Here is a 25,297-nt window from a genome sequence, read left to right as displayed (position 1 = left end):
TTTATTTTGAATTGTGTGTACAATTGTGGAGACCACACCTTCAAACGAATATAAACCAGATGGTATTTATTTAATTAATTTATTTATTAGCTTTTTTATATCGACATTCGTGGGTACATCATGCCGGTTTACAATATAACTGATGGAGGACATTACAAAAAACCAGGGTGGGGGGAGAGAGCAGATAGGAAGAGAGAAGGAGCGAGAGAAGAGAGGGAAAAACAGGAAGAGGAGAAAAGGAACAGTACCTGATGGAAAACAACAGAAGAACATAATAAGTAGCATTGCAAATTATACACTCAGTAAGGGACTGTGTATAACCTTATGGGTTCAGAGGAGGACTATTAAAATGGTCAATGTATTTTGCTCTAAAGGAAATGGTGATAAGACCTAAAGAGCTAAACATGCATACCCTAGAGGAAAGATAAGAGAAAAGATATGACAGAGACATTTAAATGCCCCCAAGGTATCAATGTGCAGGAGTAAGGCCTTTTTCAAGAATAAGGAAGGTCTTGAACAAGGGTACATGAGGATGAGGGTGAAAAGAAGCAGACTCTAAGGAATATCTAAGGAAATATTTCTTTCCCAAGAGGATGTTGGATGCATGGAACAACTTCCCAGTGCAGGTGGTAGAGACAAGGACAGTATCTGAATTAAAGAAAGCATAGGATAAGCACAGGGGATCCTTTAAGGGAGTGGTAGGGATAGTATAGCTAAGCAGTTGGTGTGGATAGTCAAATAAGATAGACCTTATGGTCTTTTTCTGCTGTCATGTTTCTATGATTCTAATGTTTAATGTTAATTTATTGGAAAGTCTTTCTCATCATGGAGAATACAACTCCTTTGTTTGCCAAAGCTTTGTAAATGGATTTAACTTGGATTTGTTATAGATCCTAGCTTTGGTGATCAGAGTTAGCAGGTTCACTATTAGAAAGTTGAGGGAAAATACTAAAAGAAATCAAATGGAAGGCCAGGTCATGGCCATAGGATTAAACATATGTTTTTACCTATTTATATGTTGTTCATTCCATGCTATGACTGAGAAGCATATTGGCATATATTCACATCAATTACTGCTCACAGCGTAATTTCTCAATGTTTTTTTTTGTGTGAAAATATTCTTTATTGGCACAAGAAATGAAAACATACAATTGTACAATACAAAACATGCCCAAGTTTTTCCTTGGATAACATTCAGGAATAAGCATAATGAAGAAGCTACTGAACATTAATTCACTAGACTCCCCCCCCCCCACCCTATACAGCTCGAATAGCAATAACCACCAAAGCACACATATATTTCGGTGAGAGAGATAACGGTGGTGGGGCCACTTGGCAACAGTGATCATAACATGATCAAATTTAAACTAAAAACTGAAAGGGGACAATAAGTAAATCTGCAGCTCTAACACTAAACTTTCAAAAGGGAAACTTTGATAAAATGAGGAAAACAGTTAGAAAAAAACTGAAAGGTGCAGCTGCAAAGGTTAAAAGTGTTCAACAGGCATGGACAATGTTTAAAAATACAATCCTAGAGGCACAGTCCATATGTATTCCACACATTAAGAAAGGTGGAAGGAAGGCAAAACGATTACCATCATGGTTAAAAGGTGAGGTGAAAGAGGCTATTTTAGCCAAAAAAAAAATCCTTCAAAAACTGGAAGAAAGATCATCTGAAGAAAATAGGATAAAACATAAGCATTGTCAAGTTATGTGTAAAACATTGATAAGACAGGCGAAGAGAGAATTTGAAATGAAATTGGCCATAGAGGCAAAAACTCATAATAAAAACTTTTTAAAATATATCCGAAGCAAGAAACCTGTGAGGGAGTCGGTTGGACCATTAGATGACCGAGGGGTTAAAGGGGGCTCTCTTAGGGAAGATAAGGCCATTGCAGAAAGACTAAATGAATTCTTTGCTTCCGTGTTTACTAATGAGGATGCTGGGGAGATACCAGTTCCGGAGATGATTTTCAGAGGTGATGAGTCAGACGAACCGAACAAAATCACTGTGAACCTGGAAGATGTAGTAGGCCAGATTGGCAAACTAAAAAGAGTAGAAAATCACCTGGAACGGATGGTATGCATCCTAGGGTACTGAAGGAACTAAAAAATGAAATTACTGATCTATTAGTTAAAATTTGTAACCAATTTTTAAAATCATCCATTGTACCTGAAGACTGGAGGGTAGCCAATGTAACCCCAATATTTAAAAAAGGCTCCAGGGGCGATCCGGATAACTATAGACCAGTGAGCCTGACTTCAGTGCCGGGAAAAATAGTGGAAACTATTCTAAAGATCAAAATCGTAGAGCATATAGAAAGACATGGTTTAATGGAACACAGTCAACATGGATTTACCCAAGGGAAGTCTTGCCTAACAAATCTATTTCTTTTTTTTTGAAGGGGTTAATAAACATGTGGATAAAGGTGAACCGGTAGATGTAGTGTATTTGGATTTTCAGAAGGCGTTTGACAAAGTCCCTCATGAAAGGCTATTAAGAAAACTAAAAAGTCATGGGATAGGAGGCGATGTCCTTTCATGGATTAGAAACTGGTTAAAAGACAGGAAACAGAGAGCAGGATTAAATGGTTAATTTTCTCAGTGGAAAAGGGTAAACAGTGGAGTGCCTCAGGGATCGGTACTTGGACTGGTGCTTTTCAATATTTATTTATTATTTATTTATTTAAACATTTTATATACCGTCGTTTCATGGTTTACAAATTGGCATTCATATTTATAAATTCAGCAAAAATCAGAAACAAAATCTCTCACATCTCTGGAATAACCAATAGAATCATTCTCCACACAAAAAGGCAAACTTAATGGAATGCCACCAATTCTTATCAACTCCATCTTGCTGCCATTCAGGCCCGATTTACTCTCCGACGAACAGCTTGCAATGACCTGCAATCCCCCATGCATAAATTCAACAGTGGACTTCTCATCTTCCCTGACTAGGGCACTCAATTGTATATCATCTGCCTAGATGAAGCCCATCATCCCCAGTCCCAGAACGATGCTCCCTAGGATCTGCATGAACACGTTAAATAGCCCTGGTAACAAACGTGATCCAACTATCCTTTGCAACACCAAGCTTCCTCCAGCATCCACTGAAAACGCTGGCCTGGTCAGGAAGGAGAACAACTTCAAAACACAATCAACAATATCTTCCTCTCTACATCCGTCCAGCAATGACCCATGATCTATTAACACTGCTAGATCACCATTCCTCTATTCATCATTCACTGCAGCCAAGACAGCTTTTATGCTGTGCTCAGCACGAGAGCCTACCTGGCGGTCATCTAATTTTGACGAACCCTTTTTGTCAGCATTAAGCTGACAAATCTCACCTTTTCCCATAATTTTCGCCATAAAAGGAACATTTAGAATGGGGTGTTAACTAGACCAAAGAGAGGATCCAAACCCTTTTTTCTTCAGAATAAGACTTACTGCAGAATGCTTTAAAGACAGAAATAACATTCCATCCTGGAAGGAAACATTCACTGTCTTCACCAGCCACTCAAGAATAACATCTAGAAAAGCCTTCACCAATTTAGAAGAACATGAATCCAAAGAGGACTGAGTGGACCAATTATCTATATATAAAAAAGATTTGTGTCAATCGGTCACAGTTGTGTCTGTGGCCAATAGGTGGTGCTCAGAACAGTAAAAGGCACACAGACACACACTCAGGCACCCGCACAGATGTGCACAAACACACACAAGAACATGCCTCCCCCCCCCCCACCCAAGACACACAAAGTCAGAAGCACCCATGCACACACACAGGCTGTTATTGACCACATCTGAGCAATGGGTACTGTTCACTAATATGTGTTGTCTGCAAAGCCCTCTCTCTCATGCTCCCATACACAGGGATAGAAAGGCATAGGGACACACACATAAGCATACACAGGCTCCCCCTAACACATATACACAGGCAGAGCCACATATACACACGCATAGGTGCATACACGGGCTATTACAGACCATATAAATGATCATATAAATATAAATCTATATAAATATAAATTTCTCTCTCTATATATAAATATAAACATATAAATATAAATGATCATATAAATGATCATATAAATATAATATAAATGATTATAGACCATATATAGATTATAGACCATATATAGATCATATAAATGATCTGGAAAGGAATATGACAAGTGAGGTTATCAAATTTGCGGATGATACAAAATTATTCAGAGTAGTTAAATCACAAACAGATTGTGATACATTACAGGAGGACCTTGCAAGACTGGAAGACTGGGCATCCAAATGGCAGATGAAATTTAATATGGACAAGTGCAAGGTGTTGCATATAGGGAAAAATAACCCTTGCTGTAGTTACACGATGTTAGGTTACATATTAGGCTACCACCCAGGAATAAGATCTAGGCATCATAGTGGATAATACTTTAAAGTCGTCAGCTCAGTGTGCTGCAGCAGTCAAAAAAGCAAACCGAATGTTAAGAATTATTAGGAAGGGAATGGTTAATAAAACATAAAATGTCATAATGCCTCTTATATCGCTCCATGGTGAGACCGCACCTTGAATTCTGTGTTCAATTCTGGTCGCCGCATCTCAAAAAAGATATAGTTGCAATGGAGAAGGTACAGAGAAGGGCAACCAAAATGTTTAAGGGGATGGAACAGCTCCCCTATGAGGAAAGGCTGAAGAGGTTAGGGCTGTTCAGCTTGGAGAAGAGACGGCTGAGGGGGGATATGATAGAGGTCTTTAAGATCATGAGAGGTCTTGAATGAGTAGATGTGAATTGGTTATTTACACTTTCGAATAATAGAAGGACTAGGGGGCATTCCATGAAGTTAGCAAGTAGCACATTTAAGACTAATCAGAGAAAATTATTTTTCACTCAACACACAAAGCTTTGGAATTTGTTGCCAGAGGATTTGGTTAGTGCAGTTAGCGTAGCTGGGTTCAAAAAAGGTTTGGATAAGTTCTTGGAGGAGAAGTCCATTAACTGCTATTAATCAAGTTTACTTAGGGGTAGATTTTTAAAGTTATACGCGGGCTTAGATTTGTTCGCGCAACCCGACACGACCAAATCTACGCCCGATTTTATAACATGCGCGTGCTGCCGTGCACATGTTATAAAATCCAGGGTTGGTGCGCACAGAGAGGTGCACAATTGTGCAACCTGCGCGTGCCGAGCCAAGCAGCCTGTCTCTGTTCCCTCTGAGGCCGCTCCGAAATCGAAGCGGCCTCGGAGGGAACTTTTTTTCTGGACCCCCCCACCTTCCCCTCCCTAACCCACCCCCCAGCCATAACTAAATCCTCCCCCCACCTTTGTTAAGAAAGTTACGCCTGTCCAAGGCAGGTGTAACTTGCGGGCGCCGGCGGGGTGCTGGCGCGCCATTCCCCGGCCCCGGAGGTGGTTCAGAGGCCTTGGCCACACCCCCAGAACGCCCCCGGGGTGGCACCCCCCCCCTCGGCCCCACCCCAGAAGGCCCCCGGACGCCGCGCTGCCCCCGACACGCCCCCTCACGCCCTCCGAGCAAAGCCCCGGGACTTACGCGTCTCCTGGGGCTTTGCGCGCGCTGGCTGCCTATGCAAGATGGGCGCTCCGGCACGCAAGTTCCCTGCGCGCGTAAATCCAGCTGGATTTACGCGCACAGGGCTTTTAAAATCTGCCCCTTAGGGAATAGCCACTGCTATTAATTGCATCAGTAGCATGGGATCTTCTTAGTGTTTGGGTAATTGCCAGGCTTTTGTGGCCCGGTTTGGCCTCTGTTGGAAACAGGATGCTGGGCTTGATGGAACCTTGGTCTGATCCAGCATGGCAATTTCTTATGTATTTATAGTCCCCAAAAATGGGGACCAGTCCTTCAGAGTATTATCATACTGACATACCCGTACATTACAGTTCTACCCAGTATATTATAGACCATTTAAAGACACATTCTCTGTCACTTTTACACTTTAAAATTGCGACATATATCGCAGGATAATTCCTGAAGAAAGAGGCTCCAAACTCAAAGAAAAGAATGAAAGGAGCTCAGAGGTTGAAGAAGCCAGGACCAGTAGTCCAAAGTAAGTGCATCACCAATTTTGAGTGCCAAAAAATTATAGTAGGAGACTCTGGGGAGATCCACTTCACCAGGATACACTTTTTAACAAGCGCCAGGCCCTTGTTAACAAAGGATAGGTTACCTGGTGTCCCTCATAAATCCATTAAATCTACACTCAAGAGACACACAGATGCCTTACAGGGAATATCAATGTAGTCAGTTTAATTATTACAGCCTTCAAAAATGTATTCACCATTCTACATTCCCACATATGTATAAAAATAGCTTCGGGACAGAAACATTTAAGACGGCTAGCAGAATCAACAATGCCCATGCGAAACACTCGCAAAGGTGAAATCACTATTCTGTGCAGTACTTGCAATGCTGCCAACACAATTTCTTTATAGGCTTGAACAGCTCCCTTCCGAATGGTCTGGAACTTCAGATCCCCTTCAATATCAACTCTCCATTTAGCTATTAGGGGCTCCACACTAAACCTCTGTGTGTGTGTTTGTAGAAAACGATACATATGTGATAATTTATAACGTTTAGTACGAAAAATGCATCATTTCTGAAATTAAGAAATAAAGAGGGTCCCCGGGGCAGGCAATATCGATTTTATGTAACTCCATAACTGATGTTAGACCAAAAAATGACTCCTTTGGAAACCCAGTGATGTCTGACACACTTTGAAACTGTGCATATATTCACTCTGGGGATCCAGAAAGCAACTGAGAGTATCAATGCCCTTTTGTTGCAAAGCACGAAAAAAATCTAGACTCCACCCTGGACTAAAATCCGGACTCCCATACATAGGTTTTCATAGAGAAAAATCCCATGTCAGGCATAACTGTTGCCGCAATTCCTGCTACGCCTGTCTCATACTGCTCACTAAAACATTTAAGCGTATATGCGGTAGTAACTTCTCCCTTCTCACATGGAGCACATATCTCAGATCTACTGGGGCTGTGTTTTTTCTAAGGTAAAGTCTGTATACATATTGGTCCTTCCTATCCAGTTTCCCAATGTTCTCAGAAAACAAACCAAATTGTAGTTATAAAAGTGTGGAAATCCCCATCCTCCTCCTACTCATTCTAGTAATGGCCATTCAAGCTCATTTTCCCCGTCAAATAAAAATGAAACATATTCGCTGCAAAGTTTTAAAATCTCTTCTCCTTAACATAAATGGTAACATTTGCAAAATGTACAATAGCTTCGGGAGTAGTATCATCTTAATTAAAGCTATTCTACCAAGTGTATTCAGTGGTAAAGACATCCAAGACTGTGTCTTAGCTTTAAAGGTGGCCAAGAATGGGTCCACATTACTGTCATACTACTTCTTTAAGTCCTTATGAAAATAAATCCCTAAATACTTCAGTCGAGATTTAGCCCACTGTAATGGAAAATATTCCCAGAATTCTTCCAATCCTTCTACCAGAGCCAAAGCTTAAGCTTCTGATTTATCAGTATTAATTTTAAATCCTGAAAAACTACCATAATGGGCAAGCATAGCCAGTATGGTCTCTAAGTGGTGTTTAGATTTTGGTAAAAAGAGCAGAATATCATCAGCAAACAAAAATATTGCTGGAAGTTTGTTATATTTGATGAACTCCAAACGGTGAAGGTACATTTCTAAGACTCGTATCACTGGTTCAATGGATAGTATAAAAAGTAGAGGAGAGAGAGGGCACACCCCTGTCTCATACCCCTAGTTAAACTGAAAGGGGGGGGGGGGGGGGGAGACGACAGATCTCTATTAACACACACTCTAACAGTGGGATTACTATCACAACCTGAATTGCCTCTCTAATGAAATCCTAAAATCCCGTAAGTTCCAATACCTTCGCCAAAAAGGACCAATCTACTCAGTCAAATGCTTTCTCAGTGTCAAACCCAATAAGAACTGGATCCTTCACCCCATGGGCCACACACAGGGTCTGAATAATTGCTATGTTCTGAATATTCTTGCTAGGTTTCCTCCCTTTGATAAATCCTGCTTCTCTTATAGAGATCAAATCAAGCAAAATTAACTTCAAGCAATTCACTAGAATTTTTGCAAATACCTTAATATCAATATTCAGCAGTGAAATAGGATGATAGGAAGCAGTTAGCTGGGGTCCCTACCAGGCTTGGGTAGCACATAGTATTTGACATTACCCCTTTCTCAACCATCTCTTGGAACAAGTTTTTCAGAGAACTAACTATTTCCCCATGCAGTGACTTATAAAATAATGCTGTCAGATCACCCGGCCCTGGGCACTTTCAAAGGCTTGAGCTCACCTATAGCGGTGTGAGTCTTCACATCATTGATAGGACAATTCAAAAACTCCAACTTACGAGCCGTTAGAACAGGCAAGGAAATATCAGACAAGTAATCATCCCTATCAGCCACATCAGTCTGGTCTTTGGAGTATATCTAATGATAATATTTTTGGAATACTCTCCTAATTTCCTCCGAGGTAAACACCAAATTGCCCTGATCATCCTTTAATCTATATAAATAAAAATGTAAATGTTCGTTTGTTCAAAATCTTAAATCTCCGAAAGTTCTTCACCGATTGCTTTGAAATGTTTACACAACATTGCATTCGAATACGCGCGTGTTTTTATATACCTATATTATATAGATGTCACACCTGTGACAGGTAAAAACATGCTTTTTTGGAAAAACAGCACCATCTGTTGGACGTACAAGCAACACACGCTATCTACAATATAAATGGGCTCTGACCCATGGCCCGCAAATGCGCAGTAGAGAGCAACTCTACCGCAGTAGAGAGCAGCTCCGAGAAATGGCTCAGCCCGTTCCTCCCCCGCTGGGGAAGGGGGGAGGGAGTAGGGACTGCTGGACAGTTACACACAGGAGGAGGAAAGGGTAGAAGAGTCGCCGAGCCAGTCCGTCCACCACCGGGCAAGGGGGGGGGGAGGGAGTTGGGACGGCCGGAGCAGAGCAAATGCAGTAGAAAGCAGCTGTGAAGAGATCACAAGCAGCTGCAGCCTGCAGCAGCCAAAGCGCAAAGAGCTGAACAGAGAACAGCTCACCCTCCTCCCCCACCCCGAGTCCCGTAGATAAGGAAAAGCCAAGTAAATATCTCGCAACTGCGAGGGAGGGGGAAGGCAGTGCTGTCAGCCCGCCCGTGGGTCTTAGTTTGGAAGAGTTTACATGGGCATCGCTCCACCCCCACTCCCAGCAAAGCACCGTGACGAAAGTGAAAGCCAGAGCCCTGCTTCCTCCTTCCTCTCAAGCCCCCGATCGGATTGCTTAAAGGTACAGGTCTGCCAGAAAGAGCAAAGTAAGCTAGGCAACGTGTCCCAAATCTGTTGCAGTGCCTGCCGCCTGCCCTTTGCGAGGGGGGGGGGGGCGGCGGAGTGTTTTCCTCTCTCTCCCAGACACAACTGGCATGGGAACTTTGCAAGCTCTTGCGAGTGCAGAGCAAAGACTTAGTTGGGGAGGGGACAAAAATCCCGCCCGTTTTAACTGTGTGAGAGAGAAGTGTGGTAATGTGCGCTGAAGGCGAGTGTGAGTGCCAGAGAGAGAGGGAGACTACGTGAGGGATTGTGTATGTGTGTGAGAGGGATTGGGCGTGCATGTGTGAGGGACAGAGGGAGAGTGTATGTGCAAGAGAGAGAGAGAGAGGAAGCCTATGTAGGGGGCTGTATGAGAGAGAGATTCTCTACCCCCCCCCCAGCTCTCCACTTATAGGTTACAGTGGAAGGGGTTCAGTGTAGAGGGGAATGGGAGAGCAAAGGAGTTGGGGTCTGTAAGGATAGAGTGAAAGGGGTCTGAGCCTGTCCCTCCGCCACCTGGGAAGGGGGGAGGGAGTTGGGATGGCAGGACCATTACACCTATGAGATCCCCCTCCGCCACTGCTGCAGCTCCTACCACCGCCGCCGCCTCTGGCCCTTCGTGGTGCTGGGGGGGGGGGGGGGGGGAGCGGAGCAGAGCAAAGACGTAGGAGGAGAGGGGACAAAAATCTTGCCCGTTTTAATGGGCTTAACGGCTTTGACTAAATATTTTACGATTCCATTTCAATGTTTCCGATTGCATTGTTAAATTGAATTTTCATAGATTTCGATTTATTTTCATTTTGATTTAATTATTTCGTGTGACATTGCGTTGGAATTGAGCTGTGTCGTTTACCATACCGTTCATTTAGTGAGTATAGTTTATGTTTTTCTTTTTTCATTCTTTTTCATTTCTAGAATTATGCGGTTTACATCTAGACACGGATTGCTTCTCACATGGACAATTATATATTGCGTGTTCTAGAGTCGGCAAACCAGACAATCTTTATATCTGCACAGACAATGGAACAACAAAAAATATTGTATACCCACAAGCATTGTGAAATTAACCATATTCGAAACGTGTGCTTTTTCTTTTCTTTCTTTTCCATTTAACCAGACTGAGCCACAGCAATGCATGGCCGGGTACAGCTAGTGCTGTTATAAAGGAGGATCCCACTTTTGGTTTAATTAGCCTTGCCAGGAGTATACCAACCTTTTACTGTATACATACAAGTTATGTTTGAAAGCAATCGTGGACACAAGCGCTCGCGTATGTAATTTAGCAATAAGAGTGTTATGAAGAGACCAAAAGGACTGCTTTCAGAAAGTTTAATTTAAGAAAAATTGCTTAGCTTCCTCTACTTTCTGGGTAAGCTCTAAAAAAAATCAATATCCAACTCCTTTTTCTTCCGAATAGTATATCCAATTATTTCCCCCCTCAAAACAGCTTTCGCCATTTCCCAAAAGAGTGTTGCTTGAGAAATATGCTGAGCATTATGATGTGCAAAATCTAACCATTTCTCTTCAAGAAATCATTTAAAGCCAGCATCTTGCACAAGCCATGCCGGCATTTTCAGTAACTTAAAAGCAAAATGCCGGGGGCCTAACTCTAGGGTATAGGATACTGGACAGTGATCCAATATGGTCAAAGTTTCAATCTCTGCCTTGAAGCAACGGCCAAATAAAGTTTTAGATATAAAGATATAATCCAATCTAGGTTTGCAGGGATTAGATCCAGCAATGTGAGTATAATCTTTAGTGTGAGGGTTTAAAATTTGCCAGATATCCAGGAGTTGCAGTGTATTACAAAAAAAAATGTAGCCCTTCAGCTGCTTTGTGATAGGACAGTAAATTCACCAGATATCTATCCACCGTGGGATTCATGACACAGTTTAGGTCTCCCCCTAGTATAAGCCCCTCAGACCTAAATCCCGTGAGTTTTGACAGCAGCCCCATGAAAAAAGCAGGATCATAAGTGTTTGGCCCATAAATAGCCGTCAAGATGACTGGTAACCCAAATAAAGAACCAGATACCACAACATATCTCCCTTCCCTATCTGTTACTGTTTTATCTGCTATGAAAGGAACTGACTTGTGCAGCAAAATGGCCATGCACGACTCTTAGTTGTGCCCTGGGAAGCAAATACCTGCCCCACCTATCTGCATTTGAGCTTCATATGTTCTTTATGAGACATATGTGTCTCTTGTAAAAACACTATAGTACCTTTCAAACTCTGGATATGGGACAACACTTTCTCCCTCTTCACAGGTGTACTCAGACCAGCAACATCCCAAGTGATACATTTAACTACCGTCCCCATATTGATATTATACAAAAACAGGTGATGGTCGCTACTATATAGGGGAGTGTTAGAGACAGGATTTCCCTGCAGCTGCAAAACTCACAGCTTCCGATTTGTGAACCAGTACTCTGATGGGGTCCAAACAATAGTTTCTTTCCAGTGGTCACAGGTTTAGCAGGACATGCAAGCTTCCCACCCTCCGCACACCCCACTCCCACCACCCCATTTTCCTCACACCCTCCCAGCCCCATCTCCATATCTCCCTTCCTTCACTACATCTAGTCATTGTTCCTGCATTGGAATAGGGAAATCAACACAGGTGCGTTCGTGTACCGCCCCGCCCCCCTCACTAATAAACCCTCTGCAAAATCACAGAAGCAGAATAAACAAAAACAGGTTATCCTAAATATAAACAACAGTGTACCAAACCTTTAGTCAATGCAGTAGAATAAAATCTGAACTCAGGTATAAGAAGATTAAGTGTTCACATCTAAGCCCCGGAAATCAGGGAACAAACGAGTAAACAAACGTTCAAGGATATAATTCTACCAGCAAGTGTAGCCATCTGCTAATCAGCGCCGTTCCTGGAACTTGAAAAGAAAACCAGCCAACCATTTCTCACATCAGACTGCGCTGGTTTCAAGATGGTATTCCATTCTCTGTGGTGTTTTCCAAAGCAGGTGGTGATGATTGTTGAGACACCGCATTCACAAATGGCTGCGCTGCTTGTACTGATTCAAAGAGTCTCATTTTCCCATCATGCCATATCCTCAACTTTGCAGAATATATCAATACAAACTTGAATTGTTTAGATGCCAGCACACTGCACGTGGTGGCGAACTCTCTTCTCCTCACTGTGACTACCACGGAATAGTCTTGGAATAATAAAATCTTAGCACCTTGATATTCCAAGGTACGTCATTTATTAAACTGTCTCAGGATCATTGCTTTATGAGCAACATTCAGGATTCGGGCCATTACCACTCTCGGTTTCGGTATGTTATTACGCCATTGCCCCAGCCTATGCGCACGTCCTACATGTATATGATCTTGCAGATCCGGCAGCCCCAGCACTCCCGGTAGCCAAGTTTCAAGAGTCAGACACAAATCAGGGTCTGGCAAGGATTCTGGGAGGCCAACCAACCTAATGTTATTGCGCCTGGATCTGTTTTCTAAGTCCTCCAACTTGTCGGATTTCTCCGTTATAGCCTTTTCCAACTTTGCAACTTTTGTTTGCAGCGCAGTGATCTCATCTTCATTACAATACATCTGCGCTTCTGAAGTCTCCATACGAGTGTTAAATGTTTCTAAAGAGTCTTGAATCGTTTGCATGCAAGTGGTTAGCATATCCAGGTTTTGATCAAGTTTTCTCTCAACAGCTTGTACCACGGCGTCTGTGAGAGTGGCAATCATATGCTCTAGAAGGGCACTTGGTTCTTCTCCCCCCTCCCTCCCGGGCGTTTGCAATTTTTGTGCTCTGGGGTTTCATTTTCTCGGCAGTTTTTCGCACTGGTTTGATGGACATTCCACCCGCCAAACAATTCTCTGGTAAGACAGCCTCTTGCCGTGTGCTGGAGCAAAGAAAGAAAGCAGCGGAGGTCCTGGAAAGTGTAAAATAAATGGCAACTGGGGGAGTGGTAACCGGAACTACACAGACTGTCTGCTACGCTTCACTACATCATGTAACCCCCCAATTTCTTAATGGTTATTCAAGAATTTTCCAACACACCTACTGTCTTTCATGTGTCATGTGACAAATTTCACATCTTCAGCTTTTAAATCACACAGTTGCAATGAATTGTTACAAAGCATGCTTACCATATAGATGGCATTATCTCAAAGCAACCTCAAAATAAAAGACTGGCCTAATATTTGAAATTCAATATCACTGCTTTTTGAAAATTGAACCCCTGTTAGGTTAACCAGATGATCACAATTATTTTTTGGCACAACGCATTTTAATATAAATAAATGATCCTGGTAACTTACCTGGTGTTTTATGTCCAGCCCGGACAGCAAGGCTTCCCTGGAGGCTAGTTAAGGATACCAAAAGGCAAGGTTTCTCTGGGTGTGGTACAGTTTCCATGGAAACAACTATCTGAGCAGTGTGAATGGAAATCTTCTGAAAGTAAGACACTGCTAACCACATGTTGTCTTGGACAGAACCTTTTTGAACTCCATCACCATGCAGAGCAAGGCCAGAAACCTTTCTCGTGTAACTTAATGCCGGTATCTCATCTATGTTTGGAACTCCACTGGGTGAGGCAGAAGTCTCCATACCGATCTCAAATTCATTTTTGGTCAGGATTTTCTTCAGAAAACAGTTTATCTGGTCCAATTTAACAAAACTCAGGTTTGCTTTCAATGGTCTTGACAGATCTAAATTGACATCAGCTGTGGAAAAAGTTGAAAAGAGACAAGAGAATTTTTTAAAATACAATTTTAACTTTCATTTCAATTTTACTTTCAGAATGTATCACTAGCCCCAGAGTTGTTGCCAATAAGAGTTCATGAAAACAACACAGTTCTACAAATATAGTATGTGCTTTTATGGATAAAGTTTCCTGCTTAAAATTTAAGGTAGCTTATTTTCTAACCAGGTGAATAACGGTCTAACTGAACAATCAAATGAGATCCAAAAACAAGTCCTGAACTGGCTTCTGTGGAAGGCTTTAATATTAGTAGCAGAAGAGCAGTGAGCAGTGAGCAATGTCGAAACCTGTTTCTCAGAGTGGGAAAGGAAACACTGATATCACAGCTCTACTGCTGTAGCACAAATAGATGCTCACACACACACTAAAAAATAAAATACTGTTACCATTTTCAAAAGAAACTATCTCAGGGCCCATGGTAGGTCTACAATATATTGTCTAGCTAAGCAAATACTTCCATTTTGCTAGCCAATAAGACACTGTAAACTCTGATCACAGTTTGCCTTTAATTTTATTGTAGCTATGGACAAGTATATATTCATTAAATCCACTTAGTCATCAAAAATATAATTAATGTGTTTCTCAGTAAGCACAGTCTGGAAGACAAACACACCATGCACTGCCCTAATATTTCAGATGAACACACTTCCTCATAAGATATAGATGTGGATCCTTATGTCAAAGTATCTTCAAAACCATCCAAAATGATTTGTATCAATGGAAAGATTAGATTCTTATCTTTCAAATTATATACAATATATGGCTTTTAAACTGAACCTAGAGAAATTGTGACATGATTAGATATTGAAATGGAAACAGGTCAACTATTCTCTCTTTTTTTCCTTTTCTGTGGACATATCATTTCTGAGAAAGCTGCTTAATGTTTTCCCAAGCAGACTGGAAGTCTGGTTCAAATAAGAGCTTGATAATTTATTTCATGGTACTATTACTGACATTAATAATGTACTGAATGTATGAATTTTCATTTTCATCAAAACCGGCTTTTTTTAAAATTTGATTTAATACTCTTCAAAAATTAGTAGCATGCAGATTTTCAAAAAGCAAATGCACAGTCAAAATAATTATACTGCCATTTTTCGGTTAAACAGTAAATTCTTTATTGGTATATTACTTGCTCATCGATGACCATTCTTCAAGTTTTCTTAGATTCTTCCTTATGTCTTCCACACCTTCCTGGCTTCTATCTTGTTGCAGATTTTGGCATCATCCATAAAAAGGCAAACTTTTCGCAATGTTTCTCACAAAAATTTTAAAAAGAATCGGTCCAAGGACCGATCACTGCAGCACACCGCTATTAATGCTCCTTTTCTAAAAGTGAACTCCATTTACCACTACCTCTTATTGCCTCCTAACCAGTTTCTAATTCAGTCAGTCACTCTACAGTCCATACCAAGGGCAACCAATTTATTTATAAGTCACCTAAGCAAACCATCTGAAATCCAAGTACACTACATTTATTTTATTTAAAAAATTTATAACCCAGCCTGTGGAGAACAGGGCCACACTGATATTATTAAGGACAAAACAGGGAAAGATATTAGCAATCAAATGCTTTTTTTTTTTTTTTAAGAAATGTTTTGAGTGCTTTCTTAAATAGTACTGTATCTGTAGTTTTGTGCATATTGTGTGGCAAGGAGTTCCAGAAATGGGGCCCCGCTGTTGAGGAAGCCCTTTCCAGGGTCTCTGAAAGTTTGGGCATCTGTGGTGAGGGGCCATCCAGAAGGTTCTGACTGGACGATCTGAGGGTATGAACCAGGATATGATTTTTTAAATGTAGGATTGATCCATGGATTATTGACATTATGTAGTAGATTATGGACTGTGTCTGCGAGTTTATAAAGAATCCATATTTGGACTGGCAACCAGTGCAGAGACTGTAGAATGGTTGTAATGTGATCCTTTAGTTTTGCACCAGTAAGGAAGCAAGCAGCCACATTTTGAATCATTTGTAAGGGTCATATGCACCATGTTGCACTATGCTGTCCCCCCGCCCCTTCCCTGTTCTTTGTATTTTCCATCTATTGTTTGATGTAAACAGATATGATGTGCCTACTAATATCGGTATAGAAAAACCGTTAAATAAATAAATAAATGTGGTAGTTTGAGAGACTGCAATATATAAAGTATTACATTGGTCTAAACTATGAGGTAAATAGGAGGGACTGAAACACTACAGAAACCATCTGGGATGAGTTGAAGATGGAAATGGCATAACATAAGAAAAACAGCAGTGCAATCATTTGCTACTCTTATGTGAGGTTTCATTTAGAGGGCATTGAAAGTCACCTTGTTGTTTCAGGGGGAGGCAAAAAGATCCACTTCAGGGATGCCCCAACGATGGAAGATCATGTCCGCTACCGCTGGATCCAGGGACCACTCGTGGGGCCGAAAAGCCTGACTGAGACGGTCCGCCACTACGTTCTCTGTCCCTGTCAGGTACACCGCTTGGAGTGATATACCGTGAGAACAGGCCAGGACCAAATCTGAACCGACCCCGCGCCTCCCTGTTTGTTGATGTACCACATCGCCACCTGATTGTCAGTCTGAATTAGGACCGATTTAGTCACCAAGCGATCCTGGAATGCTGATAGACTGTAATGGATCACCCGAAGCACTAGGAAGTTGATTTGGTACTGAGCTTCCTGAGCTGACCACAGGCCCCACCCCAGTGTGGGGTGCTCTGCACATGGGCACCCCACACTGGGGTGGTGTGCCCATGTGCAGAGCCCCTCCACATGGGCACCCCACCCCAGTGTGGATGCATCGGTGATGAGAATAACCTGGAAGGAAGTGGATTGGAAAAGGATCCCTTGTTCCAAATTGGCCAGGTCCTTCCACCAGGATAAGGAAGTCTGGAGCAGTGGCGTGACACATATACGTGCATTGACGTCTTGGGAAGCTTGCTGCCACTGGGACTGCAGGGTCCACTGTGCCCTGTGCATGTGCAGGCGAGCAAAAGGTGTGACTTGGACTGTGGCAGCCATATGACCCAGAAGGCGGAGCATGAGGCGGGCGGTGACCTGCTGGCTCCAGTGCACCGAGCCCGCCAAAGCCACCAGGGTGAGCACCTGGTCGCGAGGCAGATATGCCTTGGCCTCTGCCACGTCCACACGAGTACCGATAAAGTTCAGGCACATTGACGGGGTCAGATGGGACTTCGGGTAGTTGATGACAAACCCGAAAGCTTCCAACACCTGAATGGTCAAGCGGAGAGATTGAAGCATTCTCACTTCAGAATTGCTCTTGATCAGCCAGTTGTCGAAGTAGGGGAATACCTGTGCCCTCAGGCAGCACACAGGTGTGCTCCCACCAGTGCCAGGCATTTGGTAAAAATGCGAGGTGCCGAGGCAAGGCCGAACGGCAGGACCCTGTACTGAAAATGCCTGGTGCAGAGATATCTCGGGTGACTGCGGGAGATCTACACATGAGCATACGCATCTTTGAGATTGAGGGAGCAAAGCCAGTCTTCCCTCTGTAAGAATCAGAGTGCTGAGGGAGAGCATTTTGAACTTCTCTCATTTGAGGAAATGGTTTAAAGCTCTGAGATCCAGGATGGGACAGAGTCCCCAGTCCTCTTGTGGATCAAGAAATATCGAGAGTAAAAACCCATCCCCTGCTGCCGAAGAGGAACAGGCTTCATTGTCCTAGCCTGTTTGAGGGAGGAGAGCTCGCACAGCAGTATTTCCTGAGGGGGAGACTGACCCCAGGAGGGGCACGGGGGGAGGGGGGTCCATCCTTGGGCTCACTCATGAAGTTTAAACTATACTCTTGTCAAATGATGGAGAGGACCCACCAGTCCAAGGTGATTGCTAGCCAGCGATCCAGAAAGAACCGCAGACGGCCTCCTACTGAAGGGTCTGGTGCAGACAGCATAATGACTGGGCTCCTGCTTCCTTGCTCCCAGTCAAAACCCTGTAATGGGTTTCGGATGAGGTACTGGCTGAGGTTTAGAGACCCTCTGCTGCTTAGAGCGGCCTCTAGAGGACACCTGCTGAGGATGTCCACGGGAAAAAAGAAGGTAGTACTTCCTCTGGTGGTAGAATGACCTACAGGCCCCTTTGCCTTGCCGACCTTCTGGCCGAGGAGGGGGCATCCAAGGAACTAGCCAAAAAATGCTGGAGGGTCTCATGATGATCCTTCAGCTCAGCCACAGCATCCCGGACCTTGTCCCCAAAAAGGTTATCGCCCACACAAGGGAGGTCCGCCAGTTTCTCCTGGACCTCCAGGTGGAGATCCGAAGCTCTGAGCCAGGCCAACCTGGGGGCTCTGATGCCAGCTGCAGCCACGCAAGCTGATGTCTCAAATGTCATAAGTGGAAAGCACCTCGTACTTACCATTCTCAAAGCCTTGCCGGACCAGCGCCAGGAATGCATCCTGCTGCTGTTGAGGTAGGCATTCCGCCAGCTCCTGAATCTGTTTCCATAGATTTGGGGAGTGCTGGGCCATATATAGCTAGTAGGAGGCAATACGGGCTATTAACATTGCCTCTTGGTACACCTTCCTATCCAGATTGTCCCATTCCCTATGCTCCCGACCCAGGGTGTGGAACCATGAGTTCGGGAGCATTTTGCCTTTTTGAGGGCAGACTCCACTACTACCGACTGGTGGGGGAGCTGATGCCGCTCAAACCCCAGGGACTTCTGTACAAGGTAGACAACATCAGCCTTCCTGTTTACCGGTGACATGGAGACAGGAAGTTCACAGATATGCAGGAGCAACTCCTTGAAGATCTCGTGCACGGGAATAGCTACCACCTCTTTTGGTGCATCCACAAACTGGAGCACCTCCAGCATGTAGTGCCTGGCATCTTCTTCCATTAAGAATTGGAAGGGAATGGACTCTGCCATGGAGTGGACAAACCTGGCAAAGGTTAAGTCCTGTGGTGGAGACCGCTCCTCCAGAGGGGATGGTTCCGACCGGACATCCTTGGAGACATCCTCGGAGGACTCAGAAGTATCGTCCTCCCAAGGGTCATAAAAAGCCTCCTCCTCACTAAAATCCCTGAGAGAGAGAGGCCCTTGGCCTGGGACCTCGAGGCATTGGGGACACTGATGGCACCGAAGCTGGGAGCAGTAGCCGAGGAGAGACCCCGATGGCTCTAGAAGCGCCGAGTCTTCTTCCTCGGAAGAACTGGCAATGGGTATTGCTCCGGAGGGGGGAGGCATTGATGGCTGCCAGGTCATCAAGGGGCCTCTGGGCACCGGCTGCATAGAGAGGATGTCCAGCAGGACATCGAGACGCTCCAGCAGCAGTGCTAGGATCGAGGGAGTAGGCTCTGGCATCGGCGGTGGTGGTACCGATGGGCCCGGTGGTTCGATGCCTCTGAGGGCTCGGAACACTGCCAACTTAACCCTGCGATCCATCTCCTCCTTGAAGGTCACCATAGGTAAGGCGGGTGGAGGAGAAGCAGGCGCCACCAGACCGCTCGCGAAATGAGGGCGATTGGTGCCCGGCACCAACATGGGAATCAGTGGGGAGCATTTTGGACTCCTGGGCTCGATTGAAGATGTAAGCTTGTCACCACGGGGCCACTTTGGAGGCAACACTGCCGATGCCGGTGTCTTTCCAGAGCCGGTGCCATGTGCCGATGGCAACCGGTGATGGTGCTTGGCCCAGTCTTTTCCCAGTGCTGAGAAGGGTGAGGAATCCATGTCCTGGAAAGCAATACAAATATATATGTATTCTGAAATATCTGTGTGTACTTTCAAAGCTTAAGTTCTTGGTATTTTATAAACTGGGCAGCTCCTGCTACACAATTTATAAAATACTAGGATAAATCTCTGCGTGTACACTTATGCTCACATAGAAACATAGAAATGACGGCAGAAGAAGACCAAACGGCCCATCTAGTCTACCCAGCAAGCTACGCACTTTATCCATTTTTTCCCCTTTTATTCTCTCCCACCTGTTACTATTGGCTTCCAGTACCCTCCACCCCACCACCAATTTAGAGAGCAGCGCCGTATCTGCATCCAAGTGAACGTCCAGCTCAATTAGGGGTAGCAACCGCTGTAACAAGCAGGCCACACCCTTACCCATACTCTTACCCACCCCTGTTTTTATTTTTTTGTTTGGTTTTTTTTTTTTTTTTGGAGATAGCAACCCTCCATCCTTCCGCTCTGTGAAGGTGGAACACCAACTACTGGCCACTGGCATCCCGCTCAGTGAATGCCTCTGTGGCTACTGCCGCTCCGTGCAGTGTTTGAATGCCTCTGTGGCTACTGCCGCTCCGTGCAGTGTTTTGCTGCCTCCTCTTTATTCACGCCCTCTAGACTTGATGGATCCACAGTGTTTATCCCACGCCCCTTTGAAATCGTTCAGAGTTTTAGACTTCACCACCTCCTCCGGAAGGGCATTCCAGGCATCCACCACTCTTTCCGTGAAGAAATACTTCCCGACATTGGTTCTTAGTCTTCCTCCCTGGAGCCTCAACTCGTGACCTCTGGTTCTGCTGATTTTTTTCTGACGGAAAAGGTTTGTCGTTGTCTTTGGATCATTAAAGTTTTTCAAGTATCTGAAAGTCTGAATCATATCACCCCTGCTCCTCCTTTCCTCCAGGGAGTACATATTTAGATTGTTCAATCTCTCCTCGTATGTCATACTCACATATGCAGTAACGCGAATAGCTTTGAAAGTTATCCTCCTTGTGAATACTTATTCCAGGGGCAATTTTCAAAGGAAAAGCATGCTAAAATACCTTTTCTTTGAAGCTGATGAAAAACCCATGAACTTTGCACTTTTGAAAACTGCCTCACCTCTATAGGCCCAAATATCTTTTTTAAAAAAGATAACTTTTAAGGAGGAAGCGTGGCTGGGTCTGCAGTTGCTTTTAATAACATGCACCTGGCCCAGATTCTGAGTGTCTCCTCTCCTAAGCTCCTACCTTCACCAGTGTGAATGAGTTGGGTCGTTCAGATGATGTCATAGAATATATTGGTAGTGTGCAGCTGGAGGATGTTGTGTTATATTAGATCTAGGCCCATGATCAGTACAAACACAGTTTGGGTTAGTTTTTATTGTCCTAGTTTTTCTGTTTTCCCTATTCTCTATACCAGTGTGGAATTGGGCAAATTGCTTGGGTCATGGGTTATATGTCTGTTGGGCACACATATGCAATTAAATACATATGATTGTGCTATGGGCTTGGCAGCACATGAGGTTTTGATATACTGATCTGGCCAAAGTGCAGTGGGGGGGGGAGGGGGGGAGAGAGGAGAATGCACTGGACCAGTCAATTTCAATGGTCCAGCAAAGGTTACAATAATTGGTTCAATCAGATGTATGAATTATGCACCGTGAGTAGCCATGACTTGGGTGGTTCTACCTGTCAGTAGCAGCTACTGTCTAGAAATGATTTAGCTATGCTTACTGTTGGTTACCTCTGGTTATTATTTGCTAGTCTGTATTGTTCCAGAGTAAAGTTGAGGGATCAACCTTCATGGAGCTGCAGCCTTAAGAAAGTCAACAGTAATATTAGTTCATGGCCACAAACTCAAGGCTGTCAGTATATTGGTCATGATTGAGCTCAAGAAAGTATTAAAGGATTGTAATGACCCAACACTATCCATTTATTGGACTATGGTATTGATTTACCTCCCTTCAGGAGATCTTGAGAGTGTATATTAGATATTTAGTGTAAAAAAGTGTTGTATTTTATTGGGGGGAGGGGCAGGACAAATCTGCAATTGTCCCATCCATATCTGTGGTAGATTATCTGAGCCATTATTTACTTAGAACAGTATGGATCAGACTTTCCCAGCTGGCAACAGACAACACTACAAGACCCTTGTAAACTGTTGGGGCAATTTGGGAGTTGCTGCACTGGATGATGACAGAAGGGTGTGTGATGTAATCATGCTTGATAGGGGACCCAGTTGAGAAAAAACAGAGGCTGGATTTGTGGCAGCACTTTGTTGAATAATACCTGAAGCCCTGGCTAGACTAAAGGTGGAAGGATGTATGATGTAATTTTATTTACCTCTGTTTGTAATGAATGTAGACTGAAAATGGCCCATCTGCTGTGACATGGTGGATGGGTCTCCTAGGTACTGTGGTAAAGGGTTTTCTTGTATTGTTTGGCTGGCTCTGGTTTGTCATATTATTTATTTAATTTGTTTGTTTTTTTTTAGTAATATTAATCAAGTTGAAGCCCCTGTGGTTGTAGTTCTCTGTTGACCCACTATTTCTTTTAAATTGTGCAAAGGACAGTAAGTATTAGAGGGTTGCTCAAAAATTCCAGCTGCCCATGTTAGATCACTGTATACATGATTTAAGAAGTTTGTTCTGCTGTCATCTTTTTGTGATACTGATTAAAAAACACAACTTATTTATTTATTTATTTATAAGCTTTTATATACCGAAGTATTGGCGGAGGCCTTCACTCCGGTTCACATTTTTAACAACGCTATACATTGAATTCAGTGGAATAACTTTTACAGAATTACAATTATAACGAATATATACAATCTTTTGGCAATCCTTTCTTCCGCTTGACTTTTCGCTTTCTTGATTACTTTCTTCGTCTCCTTCAGTTAAATTAATGATGTTTTTACTAGTGAAACCTTCCTTCCTGGGTGGAGATAAGCAGGAAGCTTGCTGAAATTGAAATGAACTGCAACTGGAAGAGGCAGTTTAATGAGTTGTCAGCCTAGGAAAATCAACCAAGATGAAAAGGTTATCAGACCTCAACTTTACTATGAAGGTGATCAGCTCCTATGGTAGAGATAGGAGCATCATTTGGGGATTTGAATCTGAAAACCCCGACTTTTACTGCTAAATTAAAGTCAAATATCACTTCACAATCAAATAATGTCTGAAATTGTAGAGCTTTGACAAAAAAGAGAAATGTGTGTTGAAAATGAAATTTAATGTGGATAAGTGCAATGTGATGCATAAAGGGAAAAATAACCCATGCTATAGTTACACAATGTTAGGTTCCATATTAGGAGCTAGCACCCAAGAAAGAGATCTAGGCAAAATAGTGGATAACACTGTCGGTTCAGTGTGCTGCGGCAGTCAAAAAAGCAAACAGAATGTTGGGAATTATTAGAAAGGGAATGGTGAATAAAATGGAAAATGTCATAATGCCTCTGTATCGCTCTATGGTGAGACCGCATCTTGAATACTGTGTACAATTCTGGTCGCCGCATCTCAAAAAAGATATAGTTGCGATGGAGAAGGTACAGAGAAGGGCGATCAAAATGATAAGGGGAATGGAACAGCTCCCCTATGAGGAAAAACTAAAGAGGTTAGGACATTTGAGCTTGGAGAAGACACAGCTGAGGGGGGATATGATAGAGGTGTTTAAAATCATGAGAGGTCTAGAACTGGTTAATGTGAATCAGTTATTTACTCTTAGGCCAATACAGAACTGTGCACTCAGGTCGAGCGCACCGTTAGCCCCTGTTTGGACGTGCTATTATATCCCCCTTATACAGTATGCTCAATGCATATCCAGCGTGGCTCTCTGCTTCAATGGCAGGAGAGAAGAAAAACTGATAATTCACGCACATCCAGCATAGCTCTCTGCTTCAACGGCAGGGGAGAAAAAAAACAAAAAAAACCTGATACTTCACACGTCAGCGGCAGGGGAGAAGAAAAAAACAACCAATAACGGCTGTATAACATAGTCTGGGTAAAACAAATAAGCATGGGTGTGGCTTGCTTATTGCGGCGGTTACTACCCCTACTACCCCTAACTGATCAAGCTAGGTGTTTCACTTGGATGCAGCTCCACCACTGCTCTCTACAATAGGGGTGGGGGTGGAAGGGAAATAGAACCAAGAGCTACGAGAAACAGATAAGTATGAAAGAAAAGGTGTGTGAAGCTTGCTGGGCAGACTGGATGGGCCGTTGGGTCTTCTTCTGCCGTCATTTCTATGTTTCTATGTTTCTATGTAAGAGGTAATCACAGCCAACCCCCCCCCCCCCAAACTAATAGCAGCCAAGCCGCACATTTTACTTTCAGAAATTAACTCCTGCCAAAGGCAGGAGTTAATTTTGGATGGCACCAGGTAAGTTTACAGAAAAGTCGGAGGGGTGTACAGAGAAACAGAAAAAACTGCTTTTGTGTACACCCTCCAACTTAATAACATAGCGATATTAAGTCGGAGGCCCCAAAAATAAAAAAAATAAAAATCTTTAAAGAAAAAAAAATCTGCTCTATTTTGCCAACGTCCATTTTCTGAACCCATGGCTGGCAGCGGGTTCGACAACCGATGCTGGTAAAATTAAGCGTCGGCTGTCAAACCCGCTGACAGCCGCCGCTTCAGCCAATAAGGAAGCACTAGGGAAGCGCTAGTGTCCCTAGCGCCTCCTTATTAGCGCGGGCCCTCATTTGAATACTGAATCGCACGCCCAGGAGAGGTGCCTGGGCGCACGTTGGGAGAGTGGGTGCTCACCTTAGAGTGCCGGCTCTCCTGCGCACTTTACTGTATCGGCCTGTCTTTCGGATAATAGAAAAACTAGGGGGCACTCCATGAAGTTAGCATGTGGCACATTTAAAACTAATCGGAGAAAGTTCTTTTTTACTCAACGCACAATTAAACTCTGGAATTTGCTGCCAGAGGATGTGGTTAGTGCAGTTAGTGTAGCTTGTTTATAAAAAAGGATTGGATAAGTTCTTGGAGGAGAAGTCCATTACCTGCTATTGATTAAGTTGACTTAGAGAATAGCCACTGCTATTACTAGTAACAGTAGCATGGAATAGACTTAGTTTTTGGGTACTTGGCCACTGTTGGAAACAGGATGCTGGGCTTGATGGACCCTTGGTCTGACCCAGTATGGCATTTTCTTATGTGGATAATTGGGAGATGGTGTTAAGTCCACCAGGAGGGTGAGAACAACAGTGACACTAATAGCCAAAGGCAGATAAATGTGCTGTTTGATATCTTGTAGAAATATATGTAGTGATATAATATAATAAAACTGGTAAATATTTGTAAATACTGCCACCTGTGTTCTGGGTTTTCCTGTGGTGAAGGCAGGGAAATCCCACCCACTACCACCTTCTCCGGAGATGGAGGCACCAAGCACACAAAGATTGATGGAGTTCTCATGGGGAGGGGTTCCTGCCAGGTCAGTCTTGGACCCAGGAATGCTCCCACAAAGCGATTAGACATGGGGATGTTACACTAGTTTTTGGGTACTTGCCAGGGTCTTATGGCCTGGATTGGCCACTGTTGGAAACAGGATGCTGGGCTTGATGGA

At 43.5% G+C, this 25,297-nt stretch overlaps 1 protein-coding gene across 1 annotated transcript in view; it reads right to left on the bottom strand.

The window, feature by feature from the left end:
• The window catches only part of VPS13B (vacuolar protein sorting 13 homolog B), a 2,198,633-nt gene that overhangs the window by 471,601 nt on the left and 1,701,735 nt on the right, over positions 1-25,297 (bottom strand). The window contains 1 exon segment of the mRNA XM_029587199.1: positions 13,626-14,030. Coding sequence (XP_029443059.1) covers positions 13,626-14,030 — 405 coding nt within the window.

Source organism: Rhinatrema bivittatum, chromosome 2 (genome assembly GCF_901001135.1).
Source record: "Rhinatrema bivittatum chromosome 2, aRhiBiv1.1, whole genome shotgun sequence".
In the NCBI taxonomy this organism is placed as follows: Eukaryota; Metazoa; Chordata; class Amphibia; order Gymnophiona; family Rhinatrematidae; genus Rhinatrema; species Rhinatrema bivittatum.
Note: the sequence above shows the minus strand (reverse complement) of the source record. Positions and strands in the feature narration are given on the sequence as shown.